This window comes from Aethalodelphis obliquidens, unplaced genomic scaffold, assembly GCF_003676395.1.
Source record: "Aethalodelphis obliquidens isolate GAN/ISIS:26980383/991018 unplaced genomic scaffold, ASM367639v1 scaffold7, whole genome shotgun sequence".
In the NCBI taxonomy this organism is placed as follows: Eukaryota; Metazoa; Chordata; class Mammalia; order Artiodactyla; family Delphinidae; genus Aethalodelphis; species Aethalodelphis obliquidens.
Window position 1 is genome coordinate 3,575,761 of NW_020837951.1, and position 19,104 is coordinate 3,594,864.

Consider the following 19,104-nt stretch of genomic DNA (forward strand, 5'->3'; position numbering starts at 1 on the left):
CAGGCGTGGCCCTCCCTGCCCTCCTGCAGTTTCCTTCCCAGTGGGGAGGGCCCGGGGGGCTGGGGGCAGACAGGAGAGAGTCAGGCTCCCCCGAGGAAGGGAGAGGTGGTCACCAGGGACGGAGGGCCCCTTCCTACCAGGCCTGCCAACCAGGCCTGCCCCCGCCTGACAGCCCAGTGCGGGTGGGGCAGGGGCGGGCCCAGAAGCCCAGCCCCCATGGGGGAGCCAGGGGAGGGCCGCGTGGAAGGAAAGGCCAGGCCCCTGACTCTGCTGCCCGCCCGCCTGCCCCCAGTGCCGTCTCCTCCATCCTGGGCACCTGGCTGGACCAGTACTCCGAGGACTTCTGTCAGCCCCCGGACTTCCCATGCCTCAAGCAGCTGGTGGCCTACGTGCAGCTCAACATGCCCGGCTCCGACCTGGAGCGCCGCGCCCACCTTCTCCTGGCCCAGCTGGAGCGCACAGAGCTCACCAAGGCAGAGCCGGAGGGTGAGGAGCGGGGTCGGTGCTGGACACGCAGGAGCCCCCGGGGCTGCCTCGGACCGCCCACGTGGGGACCGCTGGCGGGGAGACGTCCTGGGGTGCTTCTTGAGCTGAGGCTTCTCTAGAAGGCAGTGATGTGGTTTCTGTCTTGGAAAAAGAGGCAGGCGTGTTGCTGAGCTCCGCTCTTCTTTGCAGCTCTGGCTCCAGCTCTGAAGCCGACTGCAGCCCTCGAGCCAGTGCCGGCTCCAGCTCTAGCGCCCAGGCCGGTGCCAGGTCCAGACCTCGAGCCAGCTCTGGCACCAGCACCAGCTCCAGCCCCAGAGCCTTCCTGGCCTTTGCCCGTGGCTGCAGAGAACGGGCTGGGTGAGGAGAAGCCTCACCTCCTGGCGTTCCCGCCCGACCTGGTGGCAGAGCAGTTCACGCTGATGGACGCGGTAGGCAGCTCATCTCAGCAGGGCGGGCAGGGGTGCACCTTCCTTCAGGCGTCTGCCCTGCCCTGTCCAGAGCTGATGTCCTGCCCCAAATCCCATGACAAACCGTGTCGCCCGGGCAGGTTTCCTCACCCGAAGGCCTCGGCTCCCCTCCAGGCTGTGGACCCGGGCCCCATCCCTCGCACTGTGTCTGGGTGGAATGAGGTGGAGCGGTAGAAAGCTGGGCGGGGTCTGGCCCACCCGGTAGCAGACGGTCGCTCACTCCATGGGCCGCCCCCCCTGCCCCCACGTCTGCTGAGGAGGTCTCACCAGCTTCAGCACTTAGCAGGCACCTGGTGCGCGCTAGAAGCCGTGGCAGACGGCAGACGCAGCCTCTGGTTGTAGTGCCCACGTGAATGGGCATCTGGACAGGGGACAGGCCTGAGGCGTGATCAAGGGCTAAAAACACCACCTGTATGGGCAGGTGTGAGCCGCATCTCGTGCTGGGAGTTAGGGTGGACTGGGGAAGGTGGCCACCTCTCTCTCCTGCCAGGGTCACCCTGGGTCACCTTGCGCTGGGTGCCCACAGTGGGCAGGGAACAAAACCAAGAGACACCACCTCCCCGCACCTCCCCCGGCCGGGCTCGAGCCGCCTCCCCAGCTTCCAGAGCTCCAGCTCTGACCAGTGACCCTGCCTAGGCCTGGGGGTGGGGGTGGGGGGACTGTGGGCGTTGAGCTGGGGTGCGGCAGAGCCGGGTGACCTTCCCCTTGCCCCCAGGAGCTGTTCAAGAAGGTGGTGCCCTACCACTGCCTGGGCTCCATCTGGTCCCAGCGGGACAAGAGGGGCAAGGAACACCTGGCTCCCACCGTCCGTGCCACCGTCGCCCAGTTCAACAGTGTGGCCAACTGCGTCATCACCACCTGCCTCGGGGACCGAAGCGTGACGGCCCGCGCCAGGGCCCGGGTGTTGGAGCACTGGATCGAGGTGGCCCGGGTACGCGGCCGCCAAGGGCCCGGGGAGCGCTTTCTGCCCCTGGGTTGATCTCATCCAACCCCAGGAGCACCTCCCGGGGCATCTGTCCCATCCGGGAGGGGGGTGCCCCCCTAAGAGGGACTGAAGCTGGAGCAGGCGGGAGCTCGGCCCCCTCTCACAGCCTGGCCCCTCCCTCCCAGGAGTGCCGGGTCCTCAAGAACTTTTCGTCCCTCTACGCCATCCTCTCTGCTCTGCAGAGCAACTCCATCCACCGGCTGAAGAAGACGTGGGAAGAAGTTTCCAGGTGGGCAGGCTTCTCCCTGGAGGAGCTCCAGGGTGGACCTGGGGCCTCCCACGGGGCTGGGTGCTGCCTGGAACCTGCCCAGGGACAGCACATCCTGGGGGCGGGGTCTCTCAGGGCCAGCAGTTCTGCCTCAGGACCGGGTCTCTTTCTCTGGCAGGTACTGGCTTGAGCCATGTTGGGGGTTTTCATGTGTCTACTTCACCCACATGACTCTGTGCACTTAAAATCAGAACCGGCCAAAACAGAGCCGCTCAGTCGACTGGGAATGGGGTTCCCCGGTGACCCACATGAGACCCACCCCTCCAGGCCTACCGAGCCCTTAGGGTCCAGCAGAACTCTGTTTGGAAACCACCCATCCAGGCAGTTGGGGTCTCTGGGTCCTCAAATGTTTTTGCCCCCGCACCCCTCCCCACCATGTCCTCCTTTCTCCTTCCTTCCCCCAGGGACAGCCTCCGCATCTTTCAGAAGCTGTCAGAGATTTTCTCAGATGAGAACAACTACTCCCTAAGCAGAGAGCTGCTCATCAAGGTAGAGTCCGGGGGCTCGGGGTGGAGGGGCTTATGTTCCCACTGAAAGTTTCTTCGAAAACTTCTCATGAGATCTGTCGGGTCTGTGGGCAGGTGGGGGGCAGTTTGGGAGATAGGAGGCCCTAGTACAGGGATGGAGCAGGGCAGCTGGGCTGTTCCAGAGCTGTGGGCGGGTGAGGGGCAGGATTAGAGTCTCCTGGGTCCTCACTGGTCCCTCACCCGGCACTCGGGGTGGATGAGGTCAAGGGTGAGGGTCTCTTCCTTCCCCAGACCAGCCTAGCCTGTCCCCACAAAGCCAGGCCCTGCTGTTCCTGTCTGCGCTGACCTCCGAGGGCCAGGCACCCCGCCTGCCCATGGGTGGCACTGCAGGGGCCGCCCAGCCATCGTCCAAATGAGCAGGAGGTAGATCTGGGGGCTGGAGCTCTTCCCTCTGCCTCAGGGCAGACACTGCAGAGGAATCCAGGGACTCTTCTCAGAGTCTCACCACAGGGCCTTTGGTGGCCGTGACAAATGGCCCAGATGGCTTGTGGCAAGTGCACAGGGGTGCTAATGCATTCACGGGGGTCCTTCCCCGGAAACTTCCATACAAAGAGGAAGCAAAGTGTCACCACCCGGTGCTCCCAGCAGCCCCAGCTCACCCTCTCAGAGGTGTCACCAAGGAGAGCCCTCCTGAGTGGCTGAAGGCAGAGCTCTGTGCAGGGGACATCCCGAGGGGCTCCGTGGTGTTGTGAAGGCCTTGGCGCGGCAGACACCGTGCTCAGCCAGGCCCCCCCAGACTCCCTGTCTCTCTGTCTCTCTCTCTCTCTGTCTCTCTCTCTCTCTCTCTCCTCGATGGCTCGCCCGGCGGGGGGCCGACACACACCAGAGGCTCTGAGCCCTTCTGAGGCTCATTCAGAGGCAAGGCAATGCCTGTCTCTGGGCCTCAGTTTCCTCATCTGGAAAGTGGGTGAATGCTGACCCCAGGGTGCCAGCCTCACGGGGAGGCAGTGAGGTTCAAGGGGGAAGGGAAATCTGCCTGAGTTTTGTGCAGGACCCTCCTACCCTCCTGCAGAGACGGGGGTCGGGGGCAACAGCACAGCCACACTGATGGAGGTGTGGCGCTGAGTCCTTGGAGACCCCGAGGGGCAGGTGTAATCCTCATCTGTACTTTCCAAGGAGGCCGGGCTGCTGACCCACGTTCCCACACCCTGTGAGCACCTGAGCAGGGGTGCAGATCTAGGAATGGAGTACACTGGGATGGCTGAAGCGTTTGCACCAGTGACCAGGGCCAAGGTCGTGTCTGCTGGTGCGTGATGGGGGGAGGGTCAGAAGGCCTCACCGACCCTGTCCTCGGCCCTGCAGGAGGGGACCTCCAAGTTTGCCACCCTGGAGATGAACCCCAAGAGAGCCCAGAGGCGGCCGAAGGAGGTGGTGAGTGTGCCCGAGGCTGGGAGAGGAGGGGCCGCCCCGAGCCCCCGCTCCTGTAGCTGCGCTGCCTGACGTGACCCTTAGACCGACCTACTCCGGGGCCTGGGGGCGCTGCGCCCTGACCAGCTGGTGTCGGGGGACTAGTAACCACCAGAGCAGGGGCCTGGAAGATCTGGGCCCAGTGGGGATTTGGGAGGGGGGAGGGGCCGGGGCCATAGATTTTGGGGATTTGCCAAATACCAAGCCTGCGAGGTGACTTGAGGGAGTTTGGGTCCATGCACGCTGGGAGGGGGATTGGGGGGAAATGGCTAAAGGTCCCCAGGCTGCGCCAAGTGGGGGGCCTGAGTGGGGCTGAGGGGTTTTCAGGGGAGGGGACTTGCTCATCAGTCCCCCCCCCCCCCCCCCCCCCAGTTGTCACAGGGTGTCATCCAGGGCACCGTCCCCTACCTGGGCACATTCCTCACAGACCTGGTGATGCTGGACACTGCAATGAAGGACTATCTGTATGTGAGTGAGCCCAGGGCTGGGGTCGGGGTGGGGGTCCTGAGCCCCGAGCTCTCAGCAGAGGGTGCACCTCATCTTACGAGAGCCCCCTGGCCGTCCCTGTGTCCCGGGGACACCTGCCCATCTCGGCAGTGAGTGAACAGAGCTTGGTGCCCGCCTGGTGGGGCTCATCAGAGCTGCAAGGGGTTTGACCCAGCAGGACACAGCCCCTCCCTCAGGTGGCGGCCATGGGTGGAGAGGCTGGGCCCTCCAGGGTCAGGCACATATGGCCAACCTGGCCCTCCTGCCCAAGGCCTCAGTCTCTCTAGCTGCTCTCAGACCCCTGAGCCGCGGCGCCCCTCCCACCCCGCCCCGGCACCCCGGCCCCACCCAGGTCCAGGTGTGTGCTGTGCTGCCCCCTGGTGTGTGCTCTGGGTAGTGCAGCCTGAGACCCGTGAGGGGCGGTCATGGGCTAGGGGACACTTTCTGATGGGCGCTGGCCGTGTGCTTTCCAGGGGAGACTGATCAACTTCGAGAAGAGGAGGAAGGTGAGCAGACGCAGCCTCACGGGAAGGGGGCCCGTGTGGGGGGCGGGATCAGAGAGCCACCTGGCTAGAACGGCTGGCTCCGACCCCTCCCTGTTACAGTTTTGGGGAGAGCTGGATACAGAGAGAGGGGGAGCCTTTCCCACGGGAGGATGGGGCAGGAGGTCGAATCAAGGACACCTTCCCGGAGGGGCTGTTTGAACCTGGCTGTGAGGACAGGGTGGGAAGTGGGGACCCAGAGGCTGGCACAGGCCCGGCCGACCCAGACCGTCAGCGTCCCGTCCTCCCCTCTGGCCCCAGGAGTTCGAAGTGATCGCCCAGATCAAGCTGCTGCAGTCGGCTTGCAACAATTACAGCATCGCAGCCGAAGAGCACTTTGGGGCCTGGTTCCGGGCTATGGAGCGGCTCAGCGAGGCTGACAGGTGAGTCCGGGCAGGAGCTGGGGGGGCACACGCGGGCTGTCCCTGGGCAGCTCCGGAGAGCCTGTGGCTGGCGATCCTGGGCAGCCTCGGGTGCCGTCGCTGGTGACGGCCGGGCCCCTGGACTCTAGCTGCCGGGCAGGCACCGGGAGGGAGACCCGGGTGCGACTCCCCACAGCCGCCGCTTTGTCCTGTAGCTACTCCTTATCGTGTGAGCTGGAGCCCCCTTCCGAGTCGGCCAGCAACACCCTCAAGGTCAAGAAGAACACGGCCATCGTCAAGCGCTGGAGCGAGTTGAGTGCCGGGTGGGCAGGGGCGCGCCCTCGGGGCTCAGGGAAGCTTCGGGCTGCGAGTGGGCTCGGGAGTCAGGCAGCTGGCACTGGGATCCCAGCTCCCCCGCCGACAGCCCTGTGACTGGGCCACTTGCTCCACCCCTCTGGGCCTCAGTTTTTCCCCCTGTGAAATGGGGTGATGCTAAATGATCTGTCGGATGCTGGAGCCAACGGGGTGATTGCCTGAGCACTCGGCACAGAGTGCAGGGAACAGGGGTGGGCTGTGTCCCAGAAGAGGCCTCCCCTAAGTCAGCCAGCCCTTCCATTGCAGCCGCCAGGCCCCCAGCACGGAGCTCAGTACCGGCAGCAGCTGCCACTCCAAGTCCTGTGACCAGCTCAGGTGCGGCCCCTACCTCAGCAGCGGGGACATTGCCGACGCACTGAGTGTCCACTCGGCCGGCTCCTCCAGCTCCGATGTGGAGGAGATCACCATGAGCTTTGTCCCAGAGTCCCCTGACGGCCAGGAGAAGAAGGTGACTGCCCCACCCCCTCCCTGACAGCCCTTCTCAGCCCTTCCTAGGGCCAGAGTTCCCCGCTGCACACCAGAAGCCCCCGGAGCTGGACAGTGGCCCGGGGCTTCCACTGATAGTGCCGTCCCCGCAGTTCTGGGAGTGCACCTCCCAGTCGTCCCCGGAGACCTCCGGCATCAGCTCGGCCTCCAGCAGCACCTCGTCCTCCTCAGCCTCCACCACGCCCGTGGCCACCACGCGCACCCACAAGCGCTCCGTGTCAGGGGTCTGCAGCTACAGCTCCTCCCTGCCCCTCTACAACCAGCAGGTGGGCGACTGCTGCATCATCCGGGTGAGCCTGGACGTGGACAACGGCAACATGTACAAGAGCATCCTGGTGAGCCGGGCGGCGTCCCCGCGGGCCCCTCACTCTGCCAGGCAGCAAATCCGTATTGAACACCATGGGTCATCCCTGCCCTCCCAGAGCTGGTCTCCTGGTGGGTTGGGAAGGACAGAGGGCCAACCAGAGAAAGGAATGAAAACAGCTAGTGTGGGCTTCCCTGGTGGCGCAGTGGTTGAGAGTCCGCCTGCCGATGCAGGGGACGTGGGTTAGTGCCCCGGTCCAGGAAGATCCCACATGCCACGGAGCGGCTGGGCCCGTGAGCCATGGCCGCTGGGCCTGCGTTTCCGGAGCCTGTGCTCCGCAACGGGAGAGGCCGCAACAGTGAGAGGCCCGCGTACCGCAAAAGAAAAAAACAACAAAAAACCAGCTAGTGTGTCGATGGTGATCTGTGCCGGGGTGGTGGACTAGGGGTTTACAGCAGCAGTGGGGCAGGACCTCACCCATAAAGGGCCTGAGTGTGGGGGGAAGGAGGGAGCAGCGTGCAGCCTCCCAGGACAGGAGTGTGCCTGGGGCTTGGAGGAGAAGCAGGAGGTCTGCAGTGAAGGAGCAGGGGTCGGGGGAAGAGTAGGGCTCAGCAGAGCAGGCCAGCGTCGGGGGCCTGGATCTCACGCGAGACAGGTGGGAACACTGTTCGTTGGAGCACAGGAAGGGCAGCAGTGACTTCCGGCCTCTCCGTGGGCATTGGGCTGGTGCCGGCAGATGCAGGGCGGCCAGTTAGGAGGCGGCGGCTGCAATCCAGGGTGGGTAGCAATGGCTGCACCAGGCTGGTGGCCGCGGAGGCGGCCGGCAGTGTCAGACACCGGGGATCGTTGGAGGTGTCGAGATCTTGCCAGTGGGAGTTGCCCACAAACACTATGTATGTTGAGGGGGGGTTGGGGGCTGGGGGGACTCCTCTCATCCTCCAGAACTCAGGCTGCCAGTGAGCCATTTGCACCCCAGAATCCTCCCACACTGGGTCAGATGCCCCATTAACGCCGTCACCTGTGTCACCCCGAGTCTAAGGCCCGCCTGTGCTCTGGCCCTTGGGGTCGAGGCAGCAGGGCTCGGTCTGCACTCTCCACCACTGCAGCCTCCAGCCAGTGGAGGCCTGGCACATAGGCGGCCACTGGGCATCCAGCCAGCTGCTCCTCTCTCACCTCCAGGGCTGGGACTAGATGCCGTCTGTACCCAGGTGCAATGATACCGTTGTCCCGGATGGGCAGGGTCAAGGGGGACGGTTAGGGGGAGCAGCCCCGGGGGCAGGCGGTTGCCCTAGGTGGGTTTGGGAGGAGGTGGCAGGCTTGCAGGAGTTGGGGGGTAAGTGATCGGGGTCCATGGAGGCCTCCCCAGAGGGGCAGGAGAAGGAGGCGCAGCCCCCCTGGACCCAGCCTCGGGTCAGAGGCCGTGAGCCCCTGTGCGCACAGCGCCGAGGCAGCTCTGCGGGCGCTTGGCTGCTACACCCCGGACCCTCAAGCTACACCAGACCCTTGCCCTGATGGCCTGTCCCCCACCCCGTCCAGGTGACCAGCCAGGACAAGGCTCCAGCTGTCATCCGCAAAGCCATGGACAAACACAACCTGGATGAGGATGAGCCAGAGGACTACGAGCTGGTGCAGGTTATTTCGGACGATCGAAGTAAGTCAGGGCCGGTCAGGCGGGCGCTGGGGCCGGGTACAGGGAGCACCGTGCCCCAGGCCCACCACCCCGGAAGACGTGCCACCAGGGTGGGCCTGGGCTTTGTCCACACACAGACCTGCCTAGGGGCAGCTCTGGATGCCCCCAGTGTCTCCTCACTGGCCCCTGGTGGCTGCTGGGCCCTTGTCCCTTGCCCTTCCGTGGCCGTGAACAGTCAGTGGGAGACCTCGTTCAGTGCTAGCATCGTTGAGGAGGGGAGAGAAAAGGCTGTTCTCCTGGGGCCGGGCAGCCAGATGGCCGAGCCCACAGGCCGTACAAAAGGGCGTTTTCTGGCTAAGATGGGAAATGAGTGCTTCAGAAAAGATCACGACTACCGTGGACTAAAGCATCGAATTTGTGAAAATCCATGAACGTGTGACACTGTCTTAGTCCGTTCTGGCTGCTATAACAAAATACCACCACTGGTGGCTTCTAAATGACAGAGATTTATTTCTCCTGGTTCTGGAGCTAGAAGTCCAAGATCAGGGTGCCAGCATGGTCAGGTTCTGGTGAAGGCCCTCTTCTGGGTTGCCGGCGGCTGACTTCTCACTGTGAACCCAAATGGTGGAAGGGCGTGGGGAGCTCTCTGGGGTCCCTTTCATAAGGGCACGAATCCCATTCGTGGGGCTCCACCCTGATGACCTAATGGCCTCCCAAAGGCCTCACCTCCTAATCCCATCACATTGGGGGTTAGGATTTCAACAAATTTAGAGAGGACACCAACTTTCAGCCCATAGTAGATACTAAACACAGAGGCTACTAGGGAGCAGCTGGGTATTCTAAAAACTGGGAAGGGAAAGGATCGAAAACAAGCACAGACTTGGAACCAGACAGCTACGACTTGTAGACCTCGGGCAAATCCCTTAAGTCCTCTGTGCCTCTTTTCCCATTCCCACAATGGAGATAAAATAGGTAGTGAGTTGATCCATATATACATGGATTATATGCTCATGTGTGTACGTGTGCCGTAGACGTGCCATAACTGCAAAGATTATCATCACTCTTTCCTTTCCCATGAGGTGATCCCGCATTCACAGCCATTACCCAGACAGTTAGCAGTGACCCGCCACGATCGCTAGAAGTTGTTTTCTAAATCCTCTCTTACCTTGTTGCACCATTTTGGTGAGGTAAGCAAGGCAGGTGGGACCCCCATCTTACAGAAAAGGAAGCTTGAGACCTAGACAGGTTAAGGACCAGAGTAAGAGCCACACGATGGAGCCCAGAGCACACATGTTCCAGCCCAGCAGTGGAGAGTAACAGGCTCAAGCCCAGAGGAGAGGGTGGGAAACAGAGCCAAGAGCAAGTACCTGCTGGGATCCTGGCACCCTATGAAACCCTGTGCAGGAGGCCTGGGGCAAAGCCCGCCCTTAACTTGGCCCCAGAGCCCTTGTCCTGAGTTGTGCAGGGTTCCGGGGAGGTGATCTAGGTTCTAGAAAGCTTATTGCAGTTGGACCTCCCGATCAGTGAAGGCAGCAGGGGGCAGGATGGGATGACCCTTTGCCAGCTGCAGACTGAGGTGGGGCTTCCTGGAGTCGGAGTCCTTTTTATTTTTATTTTTATTTTATTTTTATTTTTATTTGTGGCTGTGTCAGGTCTTTGTTGCTGCACACAGGCTTTCTGTAGTTGTGGCAAGCAGGGGCTACTCTTCGTTGTGGTGCGCGGGCTTCTCATTGCGGTGGCTTCTCTTGTTGCAGAGCGCAGGCTCTAGGTGCACAGGCTTCAGTAGTTTTGGCACTCAGGCTCAGTAGTTGTAGTGCATGGGCTTAGTAGTTGTGACGCGCAGGCTGTAAGGTACGCGGGCTTCAGTAGTTGTGGCGCATGGACTTAGTTGTTCCACGGCGTGTGGGATCTTCCCGGACCAGGGCTCGAACCTATGTCCCCTGCGTTGGCAGGCGTATTCTTAACCACTGCACCACCAGAGAAGTCCCCAGAGTCCTTTTTGTTTTTGAGTTCCTTTTTTCTTTTTTTTTTTTAAATTAATTACTTATTTATTTTTGACTGTGCTGGGTCTTCGTTGCTGCGTGCAGGCTTTCTCTAGTTGTGGCGAGAGGGGCCTACTCTTTGTTGTGGTACGCAGGCTTCTCACTGCGGTGCCTTCTCTTGTTGCGGAGCACGGGCTCTAGGCGTGCAGACTTCAGTAGCTGCGGCACACAGGCTCAGTAGTTGTGGCTCGCGGGCTCTAGAGCACAGGCTCAGTAGTTGTGGCGCACGGGCTTAGTTCCTCCACGGCATGTGGGATCTTCCCAGACCAAGGATCAAACCCTTGTCTCCTGCATTGGCAGGCGGATTCTTAACCACTGTGCCACCAGGGAAGTCCCTCAGTGCCTCAGCAGAGTCTGTCCCAGGCAGGTGTCATTAAGGGGGGTCCTTAGTGGTCCTGGAGTTGCATTGAGGGGTCTCAGGTGTCTGGATCAGGCCTGCCCTCCTGGGGGCTCTCAAGTGGTGGGGTGTCCAGTGGGGCCCGCATAAGCACAGCTGACCCTCTGCCCCTCCCCGACCAGAGCTGAAGATCCCTGACAACGCCAACGTGTTCTACGCCATGAACTCTACTGCCAACTATGACTTTGTCCTAAAGAAACGGACCTTCACCAAGGGGGCAAAGGTCAGGCATGGAGCCAGCTCTACCCTCCCACGCATGAAGCAGAAGGGACTCAAGATTGCCAAGGGCATCTTCTAACTTGTCCCTAGCTGGCCAGCCACAGAGCCGCCCTTTCCAGGGTCTAGCTGGCTGGGCAACTAAGCACTTACAGACTACAGTGGCTCAGGCCAGGTGGGCACCTGCGCCCAAGCTGCCAGCCCAGGCCACCCCCAGACTCCAGTTTCACCCTGAACCTCTCCTGCTGCCGGGATTGACGCCTGCCCGTCGATGGCTGACCTGGCCTCCCCTGGACCACTCGCTGCCTAAGGTGCCTTCTGCTCTCTGGAACCAGAGGACGAGCTGACTTTTGCCAAGGAGCGCTGCCAATGGGCAGGGAGCCCTGCATGCCGCCGGGCACTGCCCTCCGTACACTTCCCTCACACCTTCCCAGGTGTGGGCCACTGCCACCTGTGCCCATGGGCACCCCAGGGCACTACTCATCCACCGGGTCTGACCACTGCAGTTCTCTCCTCCCACCATCGTGGCCTTCCTCAGGCTGCACCAAAGATTCCATCATCAGGGCCAACTGAAAGGGAGGGAGTCTCGCCCACTGCCCACTCCAGCCCTCCCCTGGCAGAGGAGAGAGACACCCCCTTCACGGACCACACTCTTAACCGGTGAGTGAGGACGGTCTCGGCCAAGTCCCACTGATGTCAGATTTCGTGACACTGCAAGTGCCATCCACCACTGTATCCTGGGCTTTACAAGACCACACGAGACGGGGATTGGTGGGCAAGGAGGGTTTCGGGGGGAGGGGAGGGGGATTGAATATTTGTATAAAAGGTGAAAAAAAATGTTTACCAGTTGGGGAGGGGCAATATTTATTTGTTGTAAATAGCAAATGCTAGACTTGAATATTATATTAAAATCCTGTTTCTACTATAGCCTGGGAGCTGTGGTATTGTTCTTTCATTGCCTGTGCTCATTGAAGTGAGATACAGACTCTCACATTCCATGTTCAAATAGGAAGTCTTGCAGGGTTATTGGTTTATTTTACACAGGAAATAAAGAAGGGCAGGAAAAGCAAGAAGGGCCAGCCACCCTTCTCTGGCTCACTTAAGGAAACAGAGAAGTCCACCTTTCACAGAGCAGATGTTCACTTCAGTATCATTAAACTGGGCCATGAGCTGAGACAGCCCCTTAGAACCCCTGGTATTTGAATTTGGAAGCGCTTTCACACAGCATAGCAGCAACCTGTGGAATTCCAGTGTTTTTAAAAACAACGTTTTGGGGACTTCCCTGGTGGCGCAGTGGTTAAGACTCCGCACTCCCAGTGCAGGGGGCCCGGGTTCGATCCCTGGTCAAGAAACTAGATCCCACACGCATGCCGCAACTAAGAGTTCGCATGCCACAACTAAGGAGCCCGCGTGCCACAGCTAAGACCCAGTGCAACCAAATAAATAAATATTTTTTAAATAAATAAAAATAATGTTTTTAACAGAAAATGGTGGAGTAAAGATCAGTCTCTCCATGGAAACAACAATGAAGCTGGGGAAAAAAAACTATCAGAATCAACAATTTTGGGACTCTGGAACCTCATCAGACACAACAACCAGGAGAGTGCTTGATGAAGGGTGACGGCTGCTGAACTTCAGCTGTTAAGGAAATCTCTGTCAGGTCACACACTGACCCCCTGAGACAATGGGGCAGAAGCTGCCGTGACTACACAACAAGGAATATAGGCCTTGCAAAAACAGTTTGGGAAAGTCACTACAGAAACGGAAGACGGCAGCCCTCAAGCCACAGAAGCGATCCCTGAGGAGGGGGAGAATCTGATTTCCAGAGTTACGATATTATAATTCTCAATATCCAGGTCTCAACAAATCACAAAGTGTATCAAGAAACAGAAAAATAGGGCTTGTTCACAGGAAGAAAAAAAAAAAGAATTGGACAGAAACTATCCCTGGAGGCTCAGACATTAAAATTACGAGTCAGAGACATTAAGTCAGCTGTCTTGAATGTGTTCGGCGAGCGAAAAGGAGCCACGGACAAAAAAAACTAAAGGAAATCAAGAGAACAATGTAAGAACGTGTAGGGAATTTAGTAAAGAGATAGAAATTATAAAAATAAACCAAGTGGAAGTTCTGGATCTGAAAAGTACAATAACTGAAATGAAGAACTCACTGGAGGGGTTCAGTGGCAGATCTGAGCAGTCAGAAGAAAGAATCTGTGAACTAAGGCAGTTGACATTATTCTGCCTGAGGAGCAGAAAGGAAAAAGAATGAAGAAGATTGAACAGACCCAGAGGGACTGTGGGGACACCATCCAATGTAACTGCATATGCATAAAGAGAGTCCCAGAAGGAGAGAGATTATTTGAAGAAATAATGGCTGAAAACATCTCAAATTTGATCAAAGACATAAATCTACACATTAAGAAGCTCAGTGAACTCCAAGCACGATAAACTCAAAGAGAGCCACACAAGACACATTACAACACAACTGTTGAAAGACAAAAAGGAAATCTTGAAAGCAGCAAGAAAGAAACAATCATGTGCAAGGGGTGGGGTGGGGTCCCTCCACAATAAGATTAACAGCTGATTTTTTTCATTAGAAACCATGGCAACCAGAAGGCCGTAGAGTAACATAGTTAAAGTGTTGAAAGATGAGAATTCCCTGGTAGTCCAGTGGTTAGGACTGTGTGCTTCCACTGCAGGGGGCACAGGTTCAATCTCCAGTCAGGGAACTAAGATCCCGCATGCCAAGCGGTGTGGCCAAAAACAATAGAAAATAAAGTGTTGAAAGAAAAAGAATTCTGTACGTAGTAAACTCTCCTTTAAGGATGAAGGGAAATTAAGATGTTGCCGGATAAACAAAGTTAAGGCAGTTTGTTTTTAATAGTCCTGCCTACAAGGAGTGCTAAAGGGAGCCTTTTGGGTTGAATGAAAGAGCACTAGACTGTAACTCCAAGCCATGTGAAAAAGTAAAGAACACTAGGTGAGGTAACTAATAGGTAATTCTAAAAGCCTGTATTGTTGCACTTTTGTTTGTACCTTTTCTTTTTTTTTCTATATGACTTAAAACGCAGATTCATAAAACAATAAGTGTAAGTGTGTTAATGGGAACAGAATGTATAAAGACATAACCTGTGACAACAACCACATAAAGGGGGAGGGATGGAGATCAGAGGAGCTGCATGTTCGTATACTACTGAAACTAATTTGGTATTATTCAGACTAGACTGTTACGAGTTTAAGATGTTCCTTGTAATCCCAAAGGCACTCAGTAAGAAAATATGTTTTTAGAAATACACAGGAAAGAAAGGAATCAAAATGGTGCACTATTAAAAAAAGATCAACCAAAGGAATTCCCCAGCGGTCCAGTGATTAGAACTCTGCACTTTCACTGCCGAGGGCCCAGGTTCAGTCCCTGGTCAGGGAACTAAGATCCCACAAGCTGCGAGGTGTGGCCAAAAACAAAATTTTTTTTTTAATTAAAAAAAAAATCAAATCCTTAAAAAGCAATAGTGGTGGAATTGAGGAACAAAAAGTGTAGAAGACATACAGTTATACAAACAAATAGCTAAATGGAAGAAGAAAATGCTTATCTGTAATTACTATAAATGTAAATGGGTTAAACTCTCCAATTAAAAGTCAGAGTGATAAAATGGATTTTTAAAAAAACCTGATCCACCTATCTACAAAGATATGAAAAAGTTGAAATAAAGGATGGAAAAGGATAGTCTGTGAAAATAGTAAACAAAAGGTAGCTGAACGGCTATGTTATTATCAGACAAAATAGACTAAGTCAAAAAGGTAACAAGAGAGAAAGTATATATCGCTTAAAGATTCAATCCATCAAGAATATAGAACAATTGTAAACATATACACATCTCCAAAACACATGAAGCAAAAATGGATGTAATTGAAGAGAGAAATAGACGGTTGGAGACTTCAGACCTCACTTCCAATAATGACTAGAACAACCAGACAGAAGACCAGTAAGGAAACAGGGCTTGAACAACCCCAGACATCAGATGAGACCTAGCTAACATGTATAGAATATAACAGAGAACACACCTTCTCAAGAACACGTGGCGTGTTCTCAAGCATAGACCACGTATTACACCACAAAACAAGTCTCAGTAATTTTTAAAAGATTGAAATCATACAAAGCATCTTTTCCAATCACAGTGGAATAAAGCCAGAAATCTACAGGAGAAGAAAGCTGGAATACTCATAAATATGTGAAAATTAAACAACACACTCTTTAACAACCAGTGGGTCAAAGAAGAAGTCACAGGGATATTAGAAAATGCCTTGAGATGAAAGGAATCAAAACCAATGTACCAAAAACTTATAGGACGCGGCAAAAGTAGTACAAAGAGGAAATTTTACTCCTGTCAATGCCTACATTACAAAATAAGATTTCAAATCAGTAACCTAACTCTACACGTTAAAGAACTAGAAAAAGAGCAGACTAAACCCAAAGCTAGCTGAAGGAAGGAAATAATAAAGATTATAGGGGAGAGAAACAAAACAGAGGAGTAGAAAAACAGAGAAGATCAACAAAACCAAAAGTTGGTTCTTTGAAAAACAATCAGTGAAATTAACAAACCTCTAGCTAGATTGACTAAAGAAAAAAAAGGGGAAAAAGACATTCAAATGACTAAAACCTGAAACGAAGGTGGGAACATCACTACCGACTTCACAGAAATACGGATTATGAGAGAATACTGTGCACAATTGTACGTCAACGGTATGCATAGGAATGTTATTCAGACGTAAAAAGAAATGGAGCTCTGATTCATGCTACAACGTGGATGGACCTTGAAAACACTGATTCCACTTGTAAGAAATATCTGGAACAGGCAAATTGATTGGAACAGAAAGTAGAAGAGATTACTGGGGTGTAGGTGGGGGGGAATGGGGAGTTAATGGGTATAAAGTTTCTATCTGGGGTGATGAAAAGTTTTGGAAATAGTGGTGATGGTTGCACAATAGTGTGAATAGAATTAATGTCACTGAATCATACTTTTAAAAATAAAATATTTGGGGCTTCCCTGGTGGTCCAGTGGTTAAGAATCTGCCTTCCAATGCAGGGGACGTGGGTTCAATCCCTGGCCGGGGAACTAAGATCCCCACATGCTGCAGGGCAACTAAACCTGTGGGCCACAACTAGAGAGCCTGCGTGCCGCAACTGCTAAGCCCACGCGCTCTGGGGCCTGCGCACCACAACTAGAGAGAAGCCCGAGAGCCGCAATGAAGACCTGACACAGCCAAATAAATAAATAAATAATAAATCTTTAAATAAATAAATAATCTATTTAATAATTTAATATTTAAATAAATGTTTGTTTATAAAATTAACATTTTTATGTTATATATATTTTTATCCCAGTTTTTTAAAAAATAACTTCCTCCCAAGCTGCTTTTCTTTTTTTTTCTTATTGGCAAAATATTTTTTTAAAATTAATTTTTATTGGAGTATAGTTGATTTACAATGTTGTGTTCGTTTCTGCTGCACAGCAAAGTGAATCAATTATACATATATCCACTCTTTTTTAGATTCTTTTCCCATATAGGTTATTACAGAGTACTGAGTAGAGTTCAGAATGCTATACAGTAGGTTCTTGTTAGTTATCTATATTATATATAGTAGACTGGGATTGACATATACAAGCTGATTTCTACAGCTTTCCAGGAAGAGGGAGCATTTTCTCCTTGTCCTGTAAGAGTGTCTTGACCACCAGTCTACCACTTGTAGATTTCAAGGTCAAACTCTGGAATTTCATCAGCAGTAAGTGGGGAGAAATTGTCAACAGATCAAAAAGTGCAATGTGGGAAGGAACAGGCCAGGGGGTCATTATTAGCCAGTGGACTATGGACATCAGGGGACTCTGCATCCTCCAGGGCCCTGTGATCGACCCTTGACCTCCTGGAATCCTTGCCTCTGACATCAGAATTCCTTTTCCTGCTGGTTTCACGTCGGGGGCAGGGAAGTGTTTGTGATGCAGCTTTTAAGGCTGCAGCTGGGCCTCGTTCCTTAAGCATTTCTGCTCTTGTGAACTAGGATTTCCAGCAACTCTAGGATTTTCTGCAACTCTTCACACAATTGATTTCACCCAGAAACTCACTAGAAGGCGTCCTGCCTCTCTCTGTCCGGCATGTGGTGGCCACTCATCTGGGCTGGCGTCTGATGAATCCCGGGTGAGTGCTGGTTTGCCAGGGTAAGGAGACTGATTCCTGCCAGTGAAGGACCCCTGCATTGTCCCTCTGTAGCCAAGATAAAGTCGGAGGCCGTGTGGTTCTGAGGTCCACCGTCTTACACAATCACCAGTTTACAAAGGCAGTTGTGTTGGTACTGACTATGTCCTAAAGGCTAGCTGGGCCGGAGCCCTTAGAGCTTGCAGAGTCCCCCAGAATGGCTGCGTTTTTTGTCCAAGTCTGTGTTGTGGTTATGTCACGGGGAGGGGGGTTGTTTGAACCTCTCCCGCGGGGAAGGTTGAAAGATGAGGCATGGGGGCGGGGAGGGGGGTTGCCCCCAAGACTGCCAACCCACAGACACGCTTGGGCACAGCCTTGCCGACGACATACTGAAGCACCACGTCTCGTCAGGGTGGTAAACAGACTCTGACCTGAGCTCACCTGCGTGTTCCCCCGGGGCTTCATCATGAGAGGAGTTAAAGGGTTACCACTTGGCCCATCAGGGAGCCTCCAGGACTCTGGACAGGCCTCTGGCCCGCACCTTGGTATTTTCAGCTTCATCCCCTGGATAAAGCCTGGAAAGGCAAGAGCCAGACGAATTACGAGGCGTCTCCCCAAGTTGTCCCGACGGCTGCGGGTGTCACCCAGACACACAGCAGGGCTCGCCCCTGCCAGGGAGGCCCGTGCAGCCTAGGGACTGAGCACACACCTGGATGCCGGCCATTGTGACGTGGCCCAGCCATCCAGGGACGTGATTTCCTGAATGATGGGCACAACTGTTCTCTCCCCCAGCAAGGGAGAGAAGTACCGCGTTGCAGCACTGTCCAGGCCCAGAGGAGGCTCCTGAGAGCAGACCCAGCAGGTAGAAACACTTACAGAAGTCACGTGCGTGCAGAGCAGGGATACATTGCATCCTTGGGCTCCATCGGCCGAGAGCAGGGCTAGTGACCAGGAGAGCCCACGCCGCAGCGAGGGGCTGTCTCCTTCCGTCCTTTACACCCGACCAGGCCAGGAAGCCCAGAGCCGCCAAGGTGGTCACAGGCCAGCCCGGGGTGACCCCTGCTCCTCGGGGGGCCAGGTTTGCCCCCTGTTCAGCTCTGCTGCGTGGGGCTGCAGGACTCGCTGCCCGGGCTCAGCCTTCCATCTGTTGCTGGAGAGGGAGGGTGGCCGGCTGACCCCCGGTGCTACTGCACCCACTCCCCCCACCCCCCGCCCCCAGGCTGAGCTGCTCAGGACTCCGGAATCTCTGATCCCTCACCCCCACCCCACAGTGACTGAAGAATGGAGGGGAGCGGGGAGAGGAAGCCCCAGCATTGTTGCAAGCACTGGCTGTGGAGTGTCTGGGTTTGAATCTTGCTCTGATGACCTTGGGCATGTGCCTGGGCTAGACTCCCAGAGGTGGAGATGACCCCGACTCTGACCTCTGCCTCCTCCCCCCCCGACTCTGCCAGAGACATCGGGCGCTGCCCAACGCCCAGTTCTCTTGCACCCTTTGCTTCTGATCCTTCCAGTGCAATGCTTTACCCTCTCACTGACTCGCCTCCAGCTGGAGGCAGACTGTAGTTAGAACACAGAGGCCCCTGCCCGCACCCCACAGGACCTGGCCGTGGCTGGGCTCCACTGGTCCAGAGGCGGCCACCGCCTGCAGAGCCCCGCCCCTCGGAGCCAGCAGCCTTGTGTGGAGGGATCCACGCCAGAATCCTAGCCCTGGCCCTGACGCTTCACTTCTTTGAACCTGTTTCCTCCTCTCCAAACTGAGGATGGTCCTGTCGGCTTCCTGGAGCTTGAGGGCTGACAGATCAGGGTGAAACCCTTGGGCCGGGCTCCTGGTGCTGTCATGAGAGCTGAGGGCCCCCCTTCCTCCAGCTGGGTCTTGGGAGCAAAAAGAGATGCCAGACAGAGAGGGATGAAGCTTTATTTAGGAAGAGCTTGGGAG

General features: G+C 55.6%; 1 protein-coding gene across 3 annotated transcripts in view; it reads left to right on the plus strand.

The window, feature by feature from the left end:
• LOC113619548 (ral guanine nucleotide dissociation stimulator) overlaps window positions 1-18,938 on the plus strand; it is a 39,725-nt gene extending 20,787 nt beyond the window's left edge. The window contains exons 5-20 of one of the 3 annotated variants that reach the window (XM_027104412.1): window positions 293-486; window positions 676-914; window positions 1,669-1,884; window positions 2,064-2,167; window positions 2,611-2,695; window positions 4,036-4,104; window positions 4,513-4,608; window positions 5,100-5,132; window positions 5,430-5,551; window positions 5,746-5,841; window positions 6,152-6,353; window positions 6,484-6,726; window positions 7,760-7,903; window positions 8,232-8,346; window positions 17,035-17,171; window positions 17,961-18,938. In XM_027104412.1, coding sequence (XP_026960213.1) covers window positions 402-486; window positions 676-914; window positions 1,669-1,884; window positions 2,064-2,167; window positions 2,611-2,695; window positions 4,036-4,104; window positions 4,513-4,608; window positions 5,100-5,132; window positions 5,430-5,551; window positions 5,746-5,841; window positions 6,152-6,353; window positions 6,484-6,726; window positions 7,760-7,903; window positions 8,232-8,346; window positions 17,035-17,171; window positions 17,961-18,113 — 2,139 coding nt within the window. In that variant the 5' untranslated portion in view covers window positions 293-401 and the 3' untranslated portion in view covers window positions 18,114-18,938. Of the gene's footprint in view, window positions 1-292; window positions 487-675; window positions 915-1,668; window positions 1,885-2,063; window positions 2,168-2,610; window positions 2,696-4,035; window positions 4,105-4,512; window positions 4,609-5,099; window positions 5,133-5,429; window positions 5,552-5,745; window positions 5,842-6,151; window positions 6,354-6,483; window positions 6,727-7,759; window positions 7,904-8,231; window positions 8,347-10,886; window positions 11,908-17,034; window positions 17,172-17,960 lie in introns of those variants that run through there. The other 2 variants (XM_027104409.1, XM_027104411.1) reach the window with 2 other exon arrangements.
• Window positions 18,939-19,104: the final 166 nt, after the last annotated feature.